Genomic DNA, 16,396 nt, shown 5'->3' on the forward strand with positions numbered 1-16,396 from the left:
TTTACTTATTTAGAAATTGGTTTAATTCTAAAAGTTAGATCCCTAAAGGTCACTTTTGAAAAAAAAAAAGAGAGAGAGAGAATAAAACCATGTAGATTAGATATTATCAGTTACCTAAAAAGAAATATCTATCATAGCTTTCAAGATTAAAATAGTTAAGAAGAAAAAAATATGAAGGAATTTGAAGAAAAAATAAAGGGCAAAGGCAGGGAACTAACATATCTTATTGTCTTGTATTTGTCAAGTTCTTCGTATGTACATTTTGATTTAATCTTTGATAAAATCTTTTAAAGAAAGTATAGCATCCTGTTTACAAAATAGCAAACATGAGCCGCAGGGAGATGAAACGTATCATCCAAGCTCACCAGGCTAGGCCATGACAAAGCCAGGATTTGAATCTGCTTGACAAAGCCCACAATGGTTCCATCCACATCACCTCCAATATAAAGACAACATCCTTGTAACTTCATTACCAGAGATAAAGTCTTTTGGGGAACTAAATTTACCAGGAGATTTATCTCATTGATCTCAGTGTAAGTTGTGATGGATATAAAAGTGGACAATGCCCTTGGCTCATCTTTTGTAAAAACTATTATGTGACAATCGAAATGGATGATTCTTATATCTCACCCTTATACATGCCATTAAATTAAATTACTGAGTCAAGAAACATCTGCTAGAGGGGTTAGTGTAGGACAGTGGTCGGCAAACCGCGGCTTGCAAGCCACATGCGGCTCTTTGGCCCCTTGAATGTGGCTCTTCCACAAAATACCATGGCCTGGGTGAGTCTATTTTGAAGAAGTGGCGTTAGAAGAAGTTTAAGTTTAAAAAAATTGGCTCTCAAAAGAAATTTCAATCGTTGTACTGTTGATATTTGGCTCTGTTGACTAATGAGTTTGCCGACCACTGGTGTAGGAGAAAGGAACATGGGGAAACCATAAAGGATAAAATTCATATGGAATGATCAGAGGAGCATTGAGGATCTGGATGTCAAAGGATGGGTGAGACTTAAATGACCAGATCGCTCAAGGAAAGTATTCAAGGCATAAGAAAAGGAATAAGCAGATCTTAAGGGATAAGAAAATGTTGGTATAATGCAGAAATGTCAATGGTTATTACCACTTTTGAACATATTTATTATCTATCATTTACTTATGATATGTGATCTCTAATTCTCACAACTTTCCTGAATGACAAGTATCATTACCACCATTTTAGAGAAGAGGAAACAGAGACTCAGAAATATCAGTAAATAAATCCAGAAGGAAGTAATGAATTATCAGAACGTGAAAGTACATAGTAACTGATATGCCATCGTAATGTGGAGCTGACTGGGGCAGAGAAGTCTAGTAATTATCGTAATTACTTTGCTCTCAGTATTCAGAGCATGGTAGATACACTTTCTTACTTAAACCATTTCTTTTGAGGGGAGTATGATTATCACCACTGATGTACATGTAAATAAAAAAAAAGACTGAGTCTCAGAGAAAACTAAATTGCTCAATACCATAAAGCTATTAGTGTGAACCTTTTGAAACTGTAATAAACTTTTTTTGCAGATTTGCTTATGTGTATTTTCTGGGGAAAGGGTGGGTAGCTTGCATCACCTTCTCAAAGGAAGTCATGATGTTAAAAGAAGTTAAGAATCACTGTGTTGGGAAGAGGAGGTCTTTGCCGCAGACACTGCCGCCGCTATGCAGAGGAAGGAGAAGCAGCTTAAAGCATCATTAGATGCGCTGCTGAGTCAAGTGGCTGCTCTGAAGAACTCACTGGGGAGTTTCATTTACAAATTAGAGAATGAGTATGACCGGTTGACTTGGCCCTCTGTCCTGGACAGCTCTGCCTTGCTCTCGGGACAGTTGAACACTCTGAACAAAGTCTTGAAGCATGAAAAGACACCACTGTTCCGGAACCAGGTCATCATCCCTCTGGTGTTGTCCCCAGACCGTGATGAAGATCTCACGCGGCAGACTGAAGGACGAGTACCTGTTTTCAGCCATGAGGTAGTCCCTGACCATCTGAGAACCACGCCTGACCCTGAGGTTGAAGAGCAAGAGAAGCAACTAACAACAGATGCTGCCCGCATCGGTGCTGATGTAGCTCAGAAGCAGATCCAGAGCTTAAATGAAATGTGCTCAAACCTTTTGGAGAAAATCAGCAAAGAGGAACGAGAATCGGAGAGTGGAGGTCTCCGGCCAAGGAAGCAGACCTCTAACCCTGCAGACACCAATGCCTTGGTGGCAGCTGATGCCTTTGGAAAAGGGCTGTCTAATTGGAGACCTTCAGGCAGCAGTGCACCAGGCCAGCCAGGGACTGGAACAATCCTTGCAGGGGCCTCAGGATTACAGCAGGTGCAGAGAACAGGTGCTCCAAGCCAGCAGCAGTCAATGCCCAGTGGGGTGCAAATGGCCCAAGCAGGTCAACCAGGGAAAATGCCAAGCGGAATAAAAACCAACATCAGGTTAGCTTCAATGCATCCCTACCAGCGGTGAGTGTGGCCAGCGACCTCTACTCCCAGGTGCTCTTTGTAGAGCTGGGCAGTGAAATTGCCTTTTGCCCAAACTGACCTAGGTGGGTACAATAAAAGGACACGGGCTTTCAGCAACAGACAAATCCCAGCTTTACCACTGACTGTGTGACCTTGGGCAAGTGACCTAATTTTTCTGAGCCTGTGTTTTTATTTGTAAATGGTAATAATTCCTACGTCATAAAGTGGTTGTGAGGATTAAATGAGAAAATGAATGTAAAACACTTAGCACAGTGTATGAAATAATTGGTATTCAATAAATGACAGTTTCTACAGCCAAAAAAAAAAAAAAAAAAAAAGAATCACTGTATTATTACACTGCTATAAAAAAGAAGGAACTTTTGCCATTTGCAACAGCATGGATGGACCTGGAGAGTATTATGCTAAGCAAAATAAGCCAGTCGGAGAAAGATAAATATCACATGATCTCATTCATATGTGGGATATAATGAACAACATAAATTGATGAACAAAAATAGATCCAGAGACTAAGAAACACTGATCAGACCCTCCAACCTCAGATAGAAGGCAGGGGGCTGGAGGGGAGTAAGAGATCAACCAAAGGACTTGTATGCATGCATATTAGCATAAACAATGGACAGGGACACTGGGGCGGTGGGGGCTTGTCCGGGGGGACGGGAGTGGCGGGGGGGAGGGCAATTGGGGAAAAAGGAAACATATGTAATACCTTAAACAATTTTAAAAAATCACTGTGATGCCTCCAAGAGGGCACTGGAATAGGCAGGCATGATGGTCTGGCCGGGTGCATCCCGCAAGGGGGAAATTCCTGTGTGACTTGGTTCCCTGGTAGAGTTTGGAGATGGTCTACCTAGAGGTGCATTGAAGAAATAAGTAAATGCATTGACAATAATGGGAGGAATGCTTCTCACCATTGGAGAAGGGGGTACAAACATAAAAAGGTGAAAACTAGAATGAAATTCATGGTGTAGGAGTGGAATGTGTGGTGTTGGTGTAAACCCATAGATGTGAATATGCAAATAGGCACAAATGAATAGAGATATATGTATATAAATACGTATATATTTTTAATGTATTTTTAATTGATTTCAGAGAGGGGGGGAGAGATAGTAACATCAATGATGAGAAAGAATCATTGATCAGCTGCCTCCCGCACACTCCCTACTGGAAATCACACCCACAACACGCATGTGCCCCCTAACTGGGAATCGAACCATGACCTCCTGGTTTATAGGTTAAGGCTCAACCACTGAGCAACACCAGCCGGGCAAATACATACACATTTTTAGCTCTGCCATCCCAGTAGCAATGAGCTTACTTCAGGCAAAGACTAAGAAACTTGTCTGAAGTCCCAGCCAGTATAGACTCAAACCAGGGTTTGAACTCAGGCAGTTGAACTCCATGAACTGCACTCCTTACCACAAAGCTATAGAAGTTAAGAAGGTTGTAGCTAGTGGGTGGGATGTCAAATAATTTCTACCTGCTTAAAAAATAATATTTTCCAAAGCCTTCAATAGAACCATTTCTGTATAATGTTAAGTCTTTTGATTCTTTGCAGTTTTATTAAAAATACTAGAGGCCTGGTGCACGGAGTCATGCACTGGTGGGGTCCCTCGGCCTGGCCTGCGGGGATCAGGCTGAAACCGGCCCTCCAATATCCCCTGAGGAGTCCTGGATTGCAAGTGGGCACAGGCCAGGCTGAGGGACCCTAATAGTGCACAATTGGGGCCAGGGAGGGACTGCAGGAGGGGTCCAGGGTATGTCCGGCCTGTCTCGTCCAGTCCGGATCAGCTGGACCCCAGCAGCAAGCTAACCTACCAGTCAGAGCTTCTGCCTCCTGGTGGTCAGTGTGTGTCATAGCGACTGGTCAAATGGTTGAAGGAAGGGTCAGACACTTAGCATATTAGGCTTTTATTACATAGGATAGCACTTAACCAATATTTTGTTAGGTTAGTCCCTATGACCATTCCTTTTTAAAAATATAAAAACGCACAATTGCCCTGACCCGTTTGGCTCAGTGGATGGAGCGTCGGCCTGTGGACTCAAGGGTCCCAGGTTCGATTCCGGTCAAGGGCATGTATCTTGGTTGCGGGCACATCCCTAGTGGGGGGTGTGCAGGAGGCAGGTGATTGATGTTTCTCTCTCATCAATATTTCTATCTCTCCCTTCCTCTCTGTAAAAAATCAATACAATATATTTTTTTAAAAAAGCACAATCTTTAAATTTAAACTAATTCAGATAAATGTATCTCGATTAATTTCACAACAACGGTTTGCATTCAGGTCCGTTACTATCACCACTTTATTGACAATGAATCTCAGGTGTAGAGAGAGGCTCGCTCCAGCACTTTCGGTGAGAGGACTCTCTCTGTATTTTGCAAACGATCATTGTGGGCTCATGCCCTATGACTGAGCCTTCCTGGATGTCTATGAAGGAGAGATTAAGCTCAAAGATATCACTGTGTCCCCAAAACAAAGCCTTCTTCAGAGAGTGCCTGCGTGACCCCCTCTGCAGTGTGTTCCACCCCGGACAGAGGGAATTGTGTGATATTGTAGAAAACAGCTCTCAGGAACTTCGGGACAGTGCAACATGAAAGCACACGTCACCTTTTGTTACTGGCCTTGTTTTTCAGACATTGTGTTTCACTTCCAATAGCAGAAGAGGAATTGCATCACGCAGAGCTAGGCCTGCGGCTAATAGGCACCCCACATCTGTCGCCGGCACGGGGACTGGTCAATTGGCAGGAATGTCAGGGAACTGAACGCACGGATTAGAAAGGCTCTTAGGAGATCTGGCAGCACTCAGCGCCCCGAGGAGGGTGGACAAGCCCCCAAATGACTCCACCGAAATCCTCACGGAGCTTTGAACCGGCAGCGGCGAGAAAGACAAAGTGGAGCCACTCCGTAGCACAAAGCAAACAGCCAAGTCTGACATCAAAACGCTGTCATTCAATTGCAGCTGAAGGGAAACAGAGAGTGTCCAGGGTTTGCTCAAGTAGGTCATTCACTGCTAGGACACGTATCCCTGAATAGACCCATACGGGGGGCCAGGGGAGGCGGTGATTTTTCAGAACAGCTTACTTTATTTACATGATTAAGTTATTTTCCATTTTATTGAAGCTCTGATGAAGATTGGGGGGTAGGGGGGGCAGTTGAAAGGCTACCTGTGGGTGTCAAATGAGAGACATTTGTGAAAATTGCATTATCAAAACAAGGCCATGCCAGCAGGAGTCTGGGTTAAAAGGGTAATAGTTCAGAACCGATTAGTATTTGAGGGGAACAAATATGATGGAAGCACCTTGCCATTTTCATAGTTAGGGGTGATTGTAGGCAAAGCTGTGTAATTTTTAAAATTGCTTTTCTACCCTCCCTACTTCTCAAGGCTCCCCTCCACCCCCCACCCCCGCGACCCCACTCCAATTTCCCAGGCAAGGGGCTCTGATGGTATCTGAGGTTTTCATTCTGGCTCCTTAACCCCGCCCATACCCTTCTGAAATGATTTCTTCCAGCTTTCTCTGCCTCCCCTGGGAGAGATTGCGCTTTGAGTGAGAGGCAACAAGTGTTTATTGGAGACCAAAGAGAGCTATTCGGGAAGCAAAGATTCAGGCAGAAACCCAAAGAGTGCTCTGATTATGGGGTGAAGGCAAGGGGTTTTTATGAGAAAAGGAAGGGGAATAATACGTGAATAGAAGAAAGGGATTTCTATTGGTGGTAGTAAGCTAAGTCTTTCTTGAGCTACACATGCCGTTATTGATTCTGAAGAGTGCCTTTAATTATGGGGCCTCCTAGTCCCGAGGTCTGCTTTCCTATTAACTTAGCAAACAAGTGTTTGGAAGGCAGTGTTGCTCTGGCCCAGTCCACAGGTTATTTTCCCAAGTTCAAATATTCCAAAGGTTCCAGGAGTAAGATATTCAATGTGGTTCCTCTGGAATGTGTGCCCTGACAATAGTTAACTTTTTTTTTTTTTTTTTTTAAGAAATTGATTTGAGAGAGAAAGAGAGAGGTTTCTTGTTCTACTTATTTATGCATTCATTGTTTGGTTCTTGTATGTGCCCTGACTGGGGATTGAACTTGCAACCTTGGCGTATCAGGATGATGCTCTCCAGGGGTCCTCAAACTTTTTAAACAGGGGACCAGTTCACTGTCCCTCAGACCGTTGGAGGGCCGGACTATAGTTAAAAAAAAAACAACACAAAACTATGAACAAATTCCTATGCGCACTGCGGGCCCGGGATGAGTCGGCTGCTAAGCAGGACAGGCAGCGGCACCCAGCGGGCCGAATAAATGTCCTTGGCGGGCCGCATGTGGCCCGCGGGCTGTAGTTTGAGGACCCCTGCGCTAACCAACTAAGCTACCCAGCCAGGGACTGCCCTGACTATTTTAAAATGACTCCACTCGTGCCAATTTTTCACCGCTTCAAAAAGCAATCAAATCAACCAGATCTGGTTAGAAACACATGCTCTCCTATCGGCCTATACTTATGATTTGAGCAAGTAACATAATGAATGTCTGGGGCTTTCATTTTTTTTCTCTGAGAGATTAAAAATAATAGTTCCTACCTTTGAAGTTTATTTTGAGAGTTAATTAGAAGATAGATCAAAAGCTTAAGCACAATATATGGAACATATTAGGGTGTCGGTTAACATTAGACAACGATGATGATAAGATTTGCCCACAATTCTGCTGATTCCATTTTAGAAGGCACATAAACCAGTTGTGCAAATTGATACTGAACTGTTAATGATTCATTTCCAAGAGAATTTTGTACTTAAAGAATGAAAAAGATTAATTCCATGTATTTTTAAGAACATGTAGGAGTGTTTTAACATCTGGACAAAAGCAAAGTAATACTACGTAGGTTCCAACTACTTTTAATGTAGATAAATTCTAAGCATCTAAAATATTTAATGGTAAATCTGGCTCTGGTTAGAGTTCGCTCTCTTCCTCTCTCAGAAACAAGTGTAAAAGACTCCACTGAGAGATATTTTAAAATTAAATGTGGTAGATACACTAAATTTATGTAAATGGAAACTCTAGTTGATAAACTCCCTCCATATATATTCACATCCTTGAAAACATAAAACCGTATGGCAAGATTGTGTAGTCTGTTCTCCACCACAATGTTAACAGATGCTTTTACTCTGCATTCCATCCACTTCGATAAATCTCAACAGCAGAACTAAAATACAGCAGGAGGCTGGAGGGGGGTCGGGTCATTAGAAAATTGGGTTTATATAGAAAGAAATACGAAGGGTGATTAGGGAGGAAAAAGGGGGGACATCTGTAATACTTTCCAATAATAAAGATAAAGTTTAAAAAAAACTATTTGCAAATAGTACATAGTGAATGGGTATATATTAGTAAACAGGAAAGAATGAATTAAATAATTACATCCCCTGCCTCCCTGCCTGCTTCCTGGCCTGCCTCCCTCCTTCTCTCCCTCTTTCCATCTTTTCTCCCCTCCCTCCCTCTCTCCCTTCCTCCCTCTCTCTCCCTCCCTCCCTCTCTCCCTATATTGATCTGTGTGGTTTTTTCCTCTCTCTCCATAACTTGCCCCTCACTGCCCCCCCTGCCGGCCTGGTCGCCCCCAACTGCCGCGCCCCCCCCCCCCCCCCCCCCCCCCGTGCTGGCCTGGTCGCCCTCTTTTTACCCCAGGATTCAGAAAGCTCACAATATAGAGGTCTATTTCCATCCATTGTGCTAAGCATTCAATCTGGCAACTGGTGTTTGCCAAAGTTTCTCAAACTATTTCTCTGAAAAGGTCTTCCCTTTGATTTCCCCTTCCTGTCTTGCCAGAATTTTTTGCATGGTTCTACGTGGTGTACCCCTCCCCCCCTTTTTTTTTCTGTGTCTTTGATGTTCTGCACTTCTTTCTGGGAGGTTGCCTCAATGTTATCTCTCCAGTATCCTATCAGAATTTGTTATTCTACTCTGATGATTTTAAATTGCAAGAGCTTTTTCTTGTTCTCTTAAGGTTTCTTTCTTTATACCCCCAGTCCTTATCACCCCTTATCTCAGGGACAGTGCTAATAATAATATCCTTCCTTTTGAAGATAATGCATTTTTCCTCTAAGATGCATCTCTTTTTTTTTTTATTGTTTGTTTACTTGTTTGATCGGAATTGTCTGTATTTTACATGATACAGGCTTTCTTAAGATGTTTTATCCTACTCTGTTGTCTTCTTATGTTTGAGAGTGGGGAAAGCAGCCTGGAAATTATGCGTGTGTATGTATGTATGTATGTATGTATGTATGTATGTATGTATGTGTGGGTACAGAGGGGGTGTTTTCAGTGTGACCATCTTACACAGTATTCTGAATAGGCTGGTTTTTGTTTGTTTGTTTGTTTGTGTGGTAACAACCAATACCAATGTATTTAGGTCTTAAATCTTTCTCTGGTTTTAGTCTCCAAGAAAGTGTTTTTCTTATTTTAAAAACATTTTTATTGACGTCAGGAAGGGAGAGGAAGAGAGAGATAGAAACATTAACAATGAGAGAATCATTAATCAGCTATGGCTACCTCCTGCACGCCCCCTACTGGGGATGGAGCCCGCATCCTGGGCATGTACCCTGACAGAGAATCAAACCGCGACCTCCTGGTTCATAGGTGGATGCTCAACCACTGAGCCACGCCGGCCGGGCTAGAAAGTGTTTTTCTATTCCTGCCTGGATGCTTCTGCCTCCAGGATTCTGGTGATGTAACGAGGGAAGAGGGCTGGAGCGCCAGCATTCAGGATTCAGTATGCCTATGATCACTGAATGCCCTGGTTGCCCTCGGGTACCGGTGTCCCCTGTACGTCTGGAGGTCCTAGTGCAGAGCGCCCAGCTCCCCCTCACCATGAGCCTGGCTGATGCACCTTGTGAGCTGTTCTCTCCCAGAAAGGTGAAGCCCCAGCTAGTTGTTTCCTTGCTGCCCTTCCTTGGCTCTCTCGACCCCCTGAGCTTGGCTTGCCGTCTTGGATGGAAACTACGTTCCCCTCATGGCAGTGACCCTGCTGGAGTCAGCTGCCCAGCCAGCATGTCCCCTCCTCTCCATGTCCCACCTTCAGTGGGTAGACCCGCCAGGTGCTGTTCACGTCTGGAGCCCAGAGCATCTCAGGGGCGTCCGCTAAGCTGAGTCCCCCATCCCCCCAGCCTTTGGATAAACACTCAGGTACCACACATTGTGCTGCCAAGGTTACTCCTGCAGATTTTCAGGAAGGACGTATCCTCTTCCAATAACAAATGGTGTTCACGGAAAATCAGCTCTGGGTGTGCTATTGGAACACAAAGTGACTATGCACCCCCCCAATTGCCAATTATGAACTGAATATTATCCAGTCTACCCAACCATAAAATTGGATGTGCACAGCGGCATTCGCCTGTAAAATGGAAATGGTATGTAAAAGCCTGGGACTAAGCGGGACCAGAAGAATGAGCACACAGCCCCGGGGGTAGCTCAGACTTCATCATATCTGCTGCCTCTGTGTTGTAGATTCTTCCTTAAATAGTGGTTTTGATCACATGGGGAGTTACCTATGACTAATTAACAGAAGAAAAAGAAAAAGAAAACCCAGACCCAATTTATGGAGGTGTCTGCGTGATATGCTGGCATGAGCTAAACGTGGTTGGCCATTCATACAAAACGAATGAAACCTCACCATTTGCAACAGCATGGATGGACCTGGAGGGTATTCTGCCCTGTGAAATAAGTGAGACCGAGAAAGACCAATGCCATATGACTTCACTTCTGTGTAGAATCTAAAGGACAAAATAAACAAGCGAGTAAAATAGAAATAGACTCCTGGACACAGAGAACAGACTGATGGTGGTTGCCAGAGGGGAGGGGTGGGGAGGCTGAAGAAAAAAGTGAAGGGGCGGATAAAGAAGTTCAGATTGGCAGTTACAAAACCGTCATGGGGACGTAAACTACAGCATGGGGGATATTGTAAATAATACTGTGATAACGATGTATGGTGCCAGGTGGTGCTGGAGCCATTGGGCGGCTCGCCTGGTAAATTACAGAAGTGTCTAACCACTATGCTATACACTCGAAGCTAATATAAAATATGGAAAATCAACTATTATTGAAAAATAATGTGGAGGGCCATTCCATTCAACCCCACTCAGGAGAACCCCTAAAAATAGTGGTGAAGGGACCTCCTCCCGGTGGACAGGACTTTCTGTAGTATATCCAGTATCCTACGGAATAGTTCATTGTCCTAACGTATCTGCTATACTTCACCTTTTCAACCACCTTCCCCTCCACCCAATTTCCTGGCAACCACTGATTTTTTTTTATCGTCACTATAGATCTTATTTTTTTTTTACAGAATGTCATGTAATAACTGGAGTTACAGAGCACATAGTTGGCTTCTTTCGCTTAGCAATATGAATTTAAGATTCACCCATGGTTTTTCATGCTGTAATAACTAATTTTACGTGTCTTTTCCATTGTGGTCAAATATAAATAACACAAAATTTACCGCTTTTTTAAAATGGGTGTTAAACACATTCACATTGTTGTGCAACCATCACCATCACCCACCTCTAGAACTCTTCAGCTTACAAAACTGAACCTCAGCATTCACTAAAGAAAAAATTCCTCTTTCTTTCTGTAAAATCAGTGCTAATGTTTCTGCTTTCATTTCTCATGCTGGGTCATACCTCCTTTATGAGCAATGAAGGAATGACTCAAAAACTGAACCCTATCAGAGTATATTGTAATGAACACCATAGGTTGTAAAGTGAACAAGGACATTCTATTAGCACCCTTGAGACCTTTGAGGGGAAACTGACAATTTCAACACCCAACAGTGGCATTCATGGAGTGCTTCCTCCGGGAAAGACCCATCGTCTTATTCAGTCCTCAGAGGATGACATAGGAAGTGGCTCTTCGTATCACCTCCATCTGACAGGCAAGGAAGCTAAAGCTTAAAGCGGGCACGCGGCTTGTTAAGGGCGAAGTCGAAATCATGGCATTCTGTTGTTGATGTGGGCTCTCCACCGCTTGCAGCCCCTCCCCAGTTTCCTCCTTGAGGCTGGATGTGTGTGTAACTTTCTGTAATTTCTCAGTGTTTGTGCCTGGACTGGGCAGCGTCTAGATGAGCAGCTACAGAGCAGTACCATGAACAACCCGGAAAATACCCCTTACCCATGAGCACTGTGTGAGAGAAGGGCCAGTTTAGTGCTTGGCTTAGTCAGTGAGTGTCACCAGCCTTTTCACTGGTGTGGGACGCTGAAAGGAGTCAGCGTCGTCCTCTTCAGGGCGAGGTGACAGGAATTTTGAGTTGATTAGAAATGACTTTAAATAAATGAATCCACCACTCCGCATAACCGGATTTCTTGTCTGACAGTAACATAACCTACATTCTTGAGAACAAATTTTAATTATATTAAATATTAATTCTCAGGGTGACAAATACTTGTGTGTATGCAATGCAAAAATCTAGGTCAATATCACGAGCTTACATTGAGCAGTACTTGTTCATTTTCTTCATGTTGACCTCTTTTGATGTCTTAACAGGTTATTCTAAGAGCAGTAAAAGAGCTAAGCAGGATTGATTAGATGACAAAATTAAGATGCTTACAAAAAAGAAGAGGATGCTGTGTTCACATAGTATTTATATTTTTCACCGATTAGAGAAGTGAGCTGAGGAAACACACTCGTTTCTGTTTGGTAATTTTCATCACTGGGAAGGCTGAAGTGCTCTGAAGAAGCAGGGCAGCTTTAACAAAGCATTTCTGGAAAAAAAAAAATCTTTGAAATCACGGCCAATCCTTGCAGGTGTGGGTTCAGATAGAGTGAGCCGTGATGAAAATAAATTGATACACTGTAAAAAGCACTGGCAGGATCATTTATATTCAGCAGAAGTGCAAATACTAATTCAGAGAGAAGATTTCAAGATGAAATGTATGCTGGAGTTTAAAACAATCTTAATTACCACGACTACTGAATTTCTTAGCAAACCAAATCTTACTTTGGTGTGTGCTGTGAAGGCAGTGTTTTTAGTAGGAATTCTTTCATTAAGATCTACAGACTTTGCATATTCTTGAAACCAAAAATGACAAAGTCTTCAGAAAGATTGATTCAGTGTGGTCATTTGTTATATCTGTCAAAAACCAACATCTTAATTCAGTGATTGTATTCATTTCAGATCTTACAGAAAATGATCATATAATGTGAATATCAACAAATAAAATATATTTCATTTATCTATTATTATATTTATGTATTCCTATATCCTAGTAAAATACATTTAAAAAATATCTTTTTATTGATTTCAGAGAGGAAGGGAGAGGGAGAGAGAGAGAGAGAGAGAGAGACATCAATGATGAGAATCACTAATTGGCTGCCTCCCACATGCCCCCTATACTGGAGATTGAGTCTGCAACCCAGAAATCGAACCATGACCTCCTGGTTCATAGGCCGATGCTCAACCACAGAGTCACACGGGCCTGGCAGTAATATACATTTTTAGTTGTCATCTTCATGGAGTTCAACAATACTATTGTTTGCACACTTTGCTAATTCTTCAATGTACAGTGTATTTTAGATGCCCTGCCTGATGAAAGCACCTGAACAAATGGCAGCCAAGAGAATAATAGCTCATGTCACCATTGCAGGTTTTAACTATCATAATCTTTAACTTTCTTGTCAAAGGAATCCATGCCTTCCTTTTGTGCAAACATCTAATTGCTCAGGATAATCCGATTTATGCTTCAGGAAGAAAGAGACTATAGAGCATTCTGACTATGCCCATCTTTATTAAACATTCTACTAGCATCCCTCACAGTTCCTGAATTGTACAAGCTATTGCAGTAGATCTGAAAGCCAACAAGGGCCCTGATTACAAATAACAAGCTTTGCTTTATTTATCTTCCAAATAGCGACACAAATGTTCTTTTTATCCCAGCTTCTTGGAAGAAGAACAGCACAATGGGTAGATCAATGGAGTTAACAACAAAGAAAAGAACGCCATCATTCGATTTTTAAAGTTATAGTCCATTCTTATTATTTTAATCTTCTTAGCCACAAAGCTTCTGATGGTATTACACTTCTTAAAGATTAAAAGGTGAAAACTAAAAGATTTACATCCCTAGGGTGAACAACTTTATATTTAAATTTATTTATAAGGTGTTTTCATTAATTTTATTATATTTCAAGAGAAAATTTGGAAGCCTAATATATAAGAGTGACAACAAAGTAATGATTGTAAGGAGATAAAAGTACATGCGTTAAAATCCAATTTCAAGAAAATGCTTAAAGTGCAAACAGGAAGTCATTATATGAGGATCATATGAGACACACCATCTAGAGAGGCTAAATTGGCATCTAATTAAAGATTCAGCAGAGTTTTCAGCCTTGAACTTAAGTAGGAGAATGGCATGATGACTCAAATCTTTAGTCAAACATGAATCTTTTCTTCAAATGCAATGTGTCCCCAACCAAACTATTATTTCCCCTCTACCCACTTTATCCCAGTCTTCCTCTTATATTTTCATTATTGATAACTGGCATTACTATCTATTCAAATTCCCAAGGGAGTCAAACATATCTGGTTCTTTCCTTATATTCATTATTCAATTAATTACTAAGTCTCCTCTTTATTTTCCCTTTTTGCTGACTTCATTCTTCAGACCTTCATCATCTCTCAAAAATGCATACCTAATTGCTCTTGCCTTAGATCATAATCTTCCTACAAATTATTGTCAAAAGCATTACTAAAATTGTCTTCAAGAATGCAAATCTAGTCACATCTCCCAGTTATAAAAAGATAATGTCAAATTTTTTAACTTGGCACTGAAGATTTCTTGGGATTTGGACCCAGCCAGTCTCTTTAAACTCAGATCCTCCAGCCTCAATCTCTGTTCCAGAAATGAATGTCAAGATGCCAAACTACCTGCCATGCCTCCCAGATGGTCCTTATCATTCAAGCCCTCACACTGGCTCCGATACTCATCCTCTTCTCTTGGCCTGATTTCTTTAAAACTCCATCCAAGCATTTCCTCCCTGGAAGATTTCACTTGGATGGCTTTCTTTATCTTGAGTTTATGTATCCCTCCTCTATTTTCTTATAGCATTATCATTTTCAATTGTTGCACCCAGGCAACCTCTCTATAGGTCCACTCTATTCCAGTCTATATTTTTGTAAAGCAGTATAGTGACTTGCAATATCCATTTATGGCCCCTGCTGGGGATTTCTGTTACAGCATCTTCCTTACACTTGCAACACCGCAAAGACTTTGGTGCTGAAATTACTTAGTGCCCCTCCAGGCCATGTTGGTCCATGATCCTCTTCATGAGAATGCTGAAAACAAAATTGCAATCCCAACCATGAGTTACTTTAATGAGAGGCGTTTATTTGTGCCCTCTGAATATTTGTGCCCTCCCAGAATTCACGTGTTGAAATCCTAACCCTCCAGGTGATGGTTTTAGAAGGTGTAGGGTCTTTGGGAGGTGATTAGGTCAAGAGTGTAGAGGCCCAAAGCTCCTTCACCCCATTAGCCATGTGAAGTTACAGGGAGAAAATGGCCACTGAGGAAGTAGGCTCTCACCAGACACCTTGATCTTAAGCCTCTCAGCCTCCAGATTGTAAGAACCACATTTTTAAAAAAGCATATTTTATTGATTTTTTACAGAGAGGAAGGGAGACGGATAGAGAGCTAGAAACATCGATAAGAGAGAAACATCTATCAGCTGCCTCCTGCACACCCCCCACTGGGGATGCGCCAGCGACCAAGGTACATGCCCTTGACTAGAATCAAACCTGGGACCTTTCAGTTCGCAGGCCAACACTCTATCCACCAAGCCAAACCAGTTAGGGCAGAAGTACAGTTTTGTTGTTTATAAGCTATTCAGTTTATGACATGTTATTATAGTATCCCAAAGGACTAAGACATGGAGTGTCTCTCCATAGTTAAGCCTTGACAAATTCATTCATAAATATCCATTACATTGTTTTATGTTTAACTGATACTTCTAAGATCACCAGGGACAACCAACTACTTGAAGAGATGGTCCTAGAACTATGACCTTCAGTCAGGGGTCAGTGCACTCATCAATGTGGAGTCAATGCTGAAAAATCAAGCATTTTATTAGACCCATTACATAAAAATAGCTTATTTCAAGTTAAATACAATCTATAATAATAGAAGTGTAACATGCTAATTAGACCTGACATCCTTCCAGATGACCTTCAGTATGAAGCCCAGGTGCGGGGGGAGGGGAGGTGAGGCAGAGGCGGCCACCGTGGCAGGTGAGGGACGAGCCCCTTGCACGTATTTCGTGCATCGGGCCTCTAGTTACTAGTAAGTGTGAACTGTGGATACCCATGGGAAGCCAAAAGGTCAGAGGTCAACTCAGTTACTTTTAGGATATTCCAAGAAAATAAAAACAAAGGAAGAAAGATGAGCCGCGCTAGCACAGCCAAGGGTTCGGTGAGCCTGAGGGAGGGCCGGTGAAAGATGAAGAAAAAGACAAAGAGAATAAGCTGGGTCTAGGTCAGCCGTGGGCCGGATCTGGCCCGTTCGGCTGTTCTATTTGGCCTGCGGAGCCGAAAGAGCGGAGGGTTCTCTTGCTCTCCCCTCCGCTCCTTTACTTTGAATTTATATTAGTTCACACAAACACTCCATCCATGCTTTTGTTCTGGCCCTCTGGTCCAGTTTAAGAACCCATTGTTGCCCTCGAGTCAAAAAGTTTGCCCACCCCTGGTCTAGGTGGATCTTCTGTGCCTTGCTGAGGCCACAGAACAGAATCCAGACTGCAAAGCTGATGCTTTATTTATAGTCAGGGGCAAACAAGGTAATTTACAATGTTTTTGTAAGTTTCACTTGTTTTGGCAGCACTTGCTGCCCCTCCCACAGCCCATTAGCTACCCAGGAAAGATCTAGGGAGCAGTCACAAGATCAAG

General features: G+C 42.4%; 1 protein-coding gene across 2 annotated transcripts; it reads left to right on the top strand.

Annotated features, from left to right (window-relative positions):
* Nucleotides 1-1,694: 1,694 nt before the first annotated feature.
* Nucleotides 1,695-2,492, top strand: LOC308238798 (mediator of RNA polymerase II transcription subunit 8-like; the record flags this gene model as incomplete). Of its 2 annotated transcripts, XM_080651136.1 has the most annotated exons (2): nucleotides 1,695-2,292; nucleotides 2,428-2,492. In XM_080651136.1, the coding sequence occupies 2 exons, from the start codon at nucleotides 1,695-1,697 to the stop codon at nucleotides 2,490-2,492; spliced, it is 663 nt and encodes a 220-aa protein (XP_080507262.1). The 2 variants fall into 2 exon arrangements, with proteins under 2 accessions (XP_080507262.1, XP_080507261.1); XM_080651135.1 differs by having other exon boundaries at nucleotides 1,695-2,492.
* Nucleotides 2,493-16,396: the final 13,904 nt, after the last annotated feature.

Source organism: Plecotus auritus (assembly GCF_963455305.1).
Source record: "Plecotus auritus genome assembly, chromosome: 14".
NCBI lineage: Eukaryota > Metazoa > Chordata > Mammalia > Chiroptera > Vespertilionidae > Plecotus > Plecotus auritus.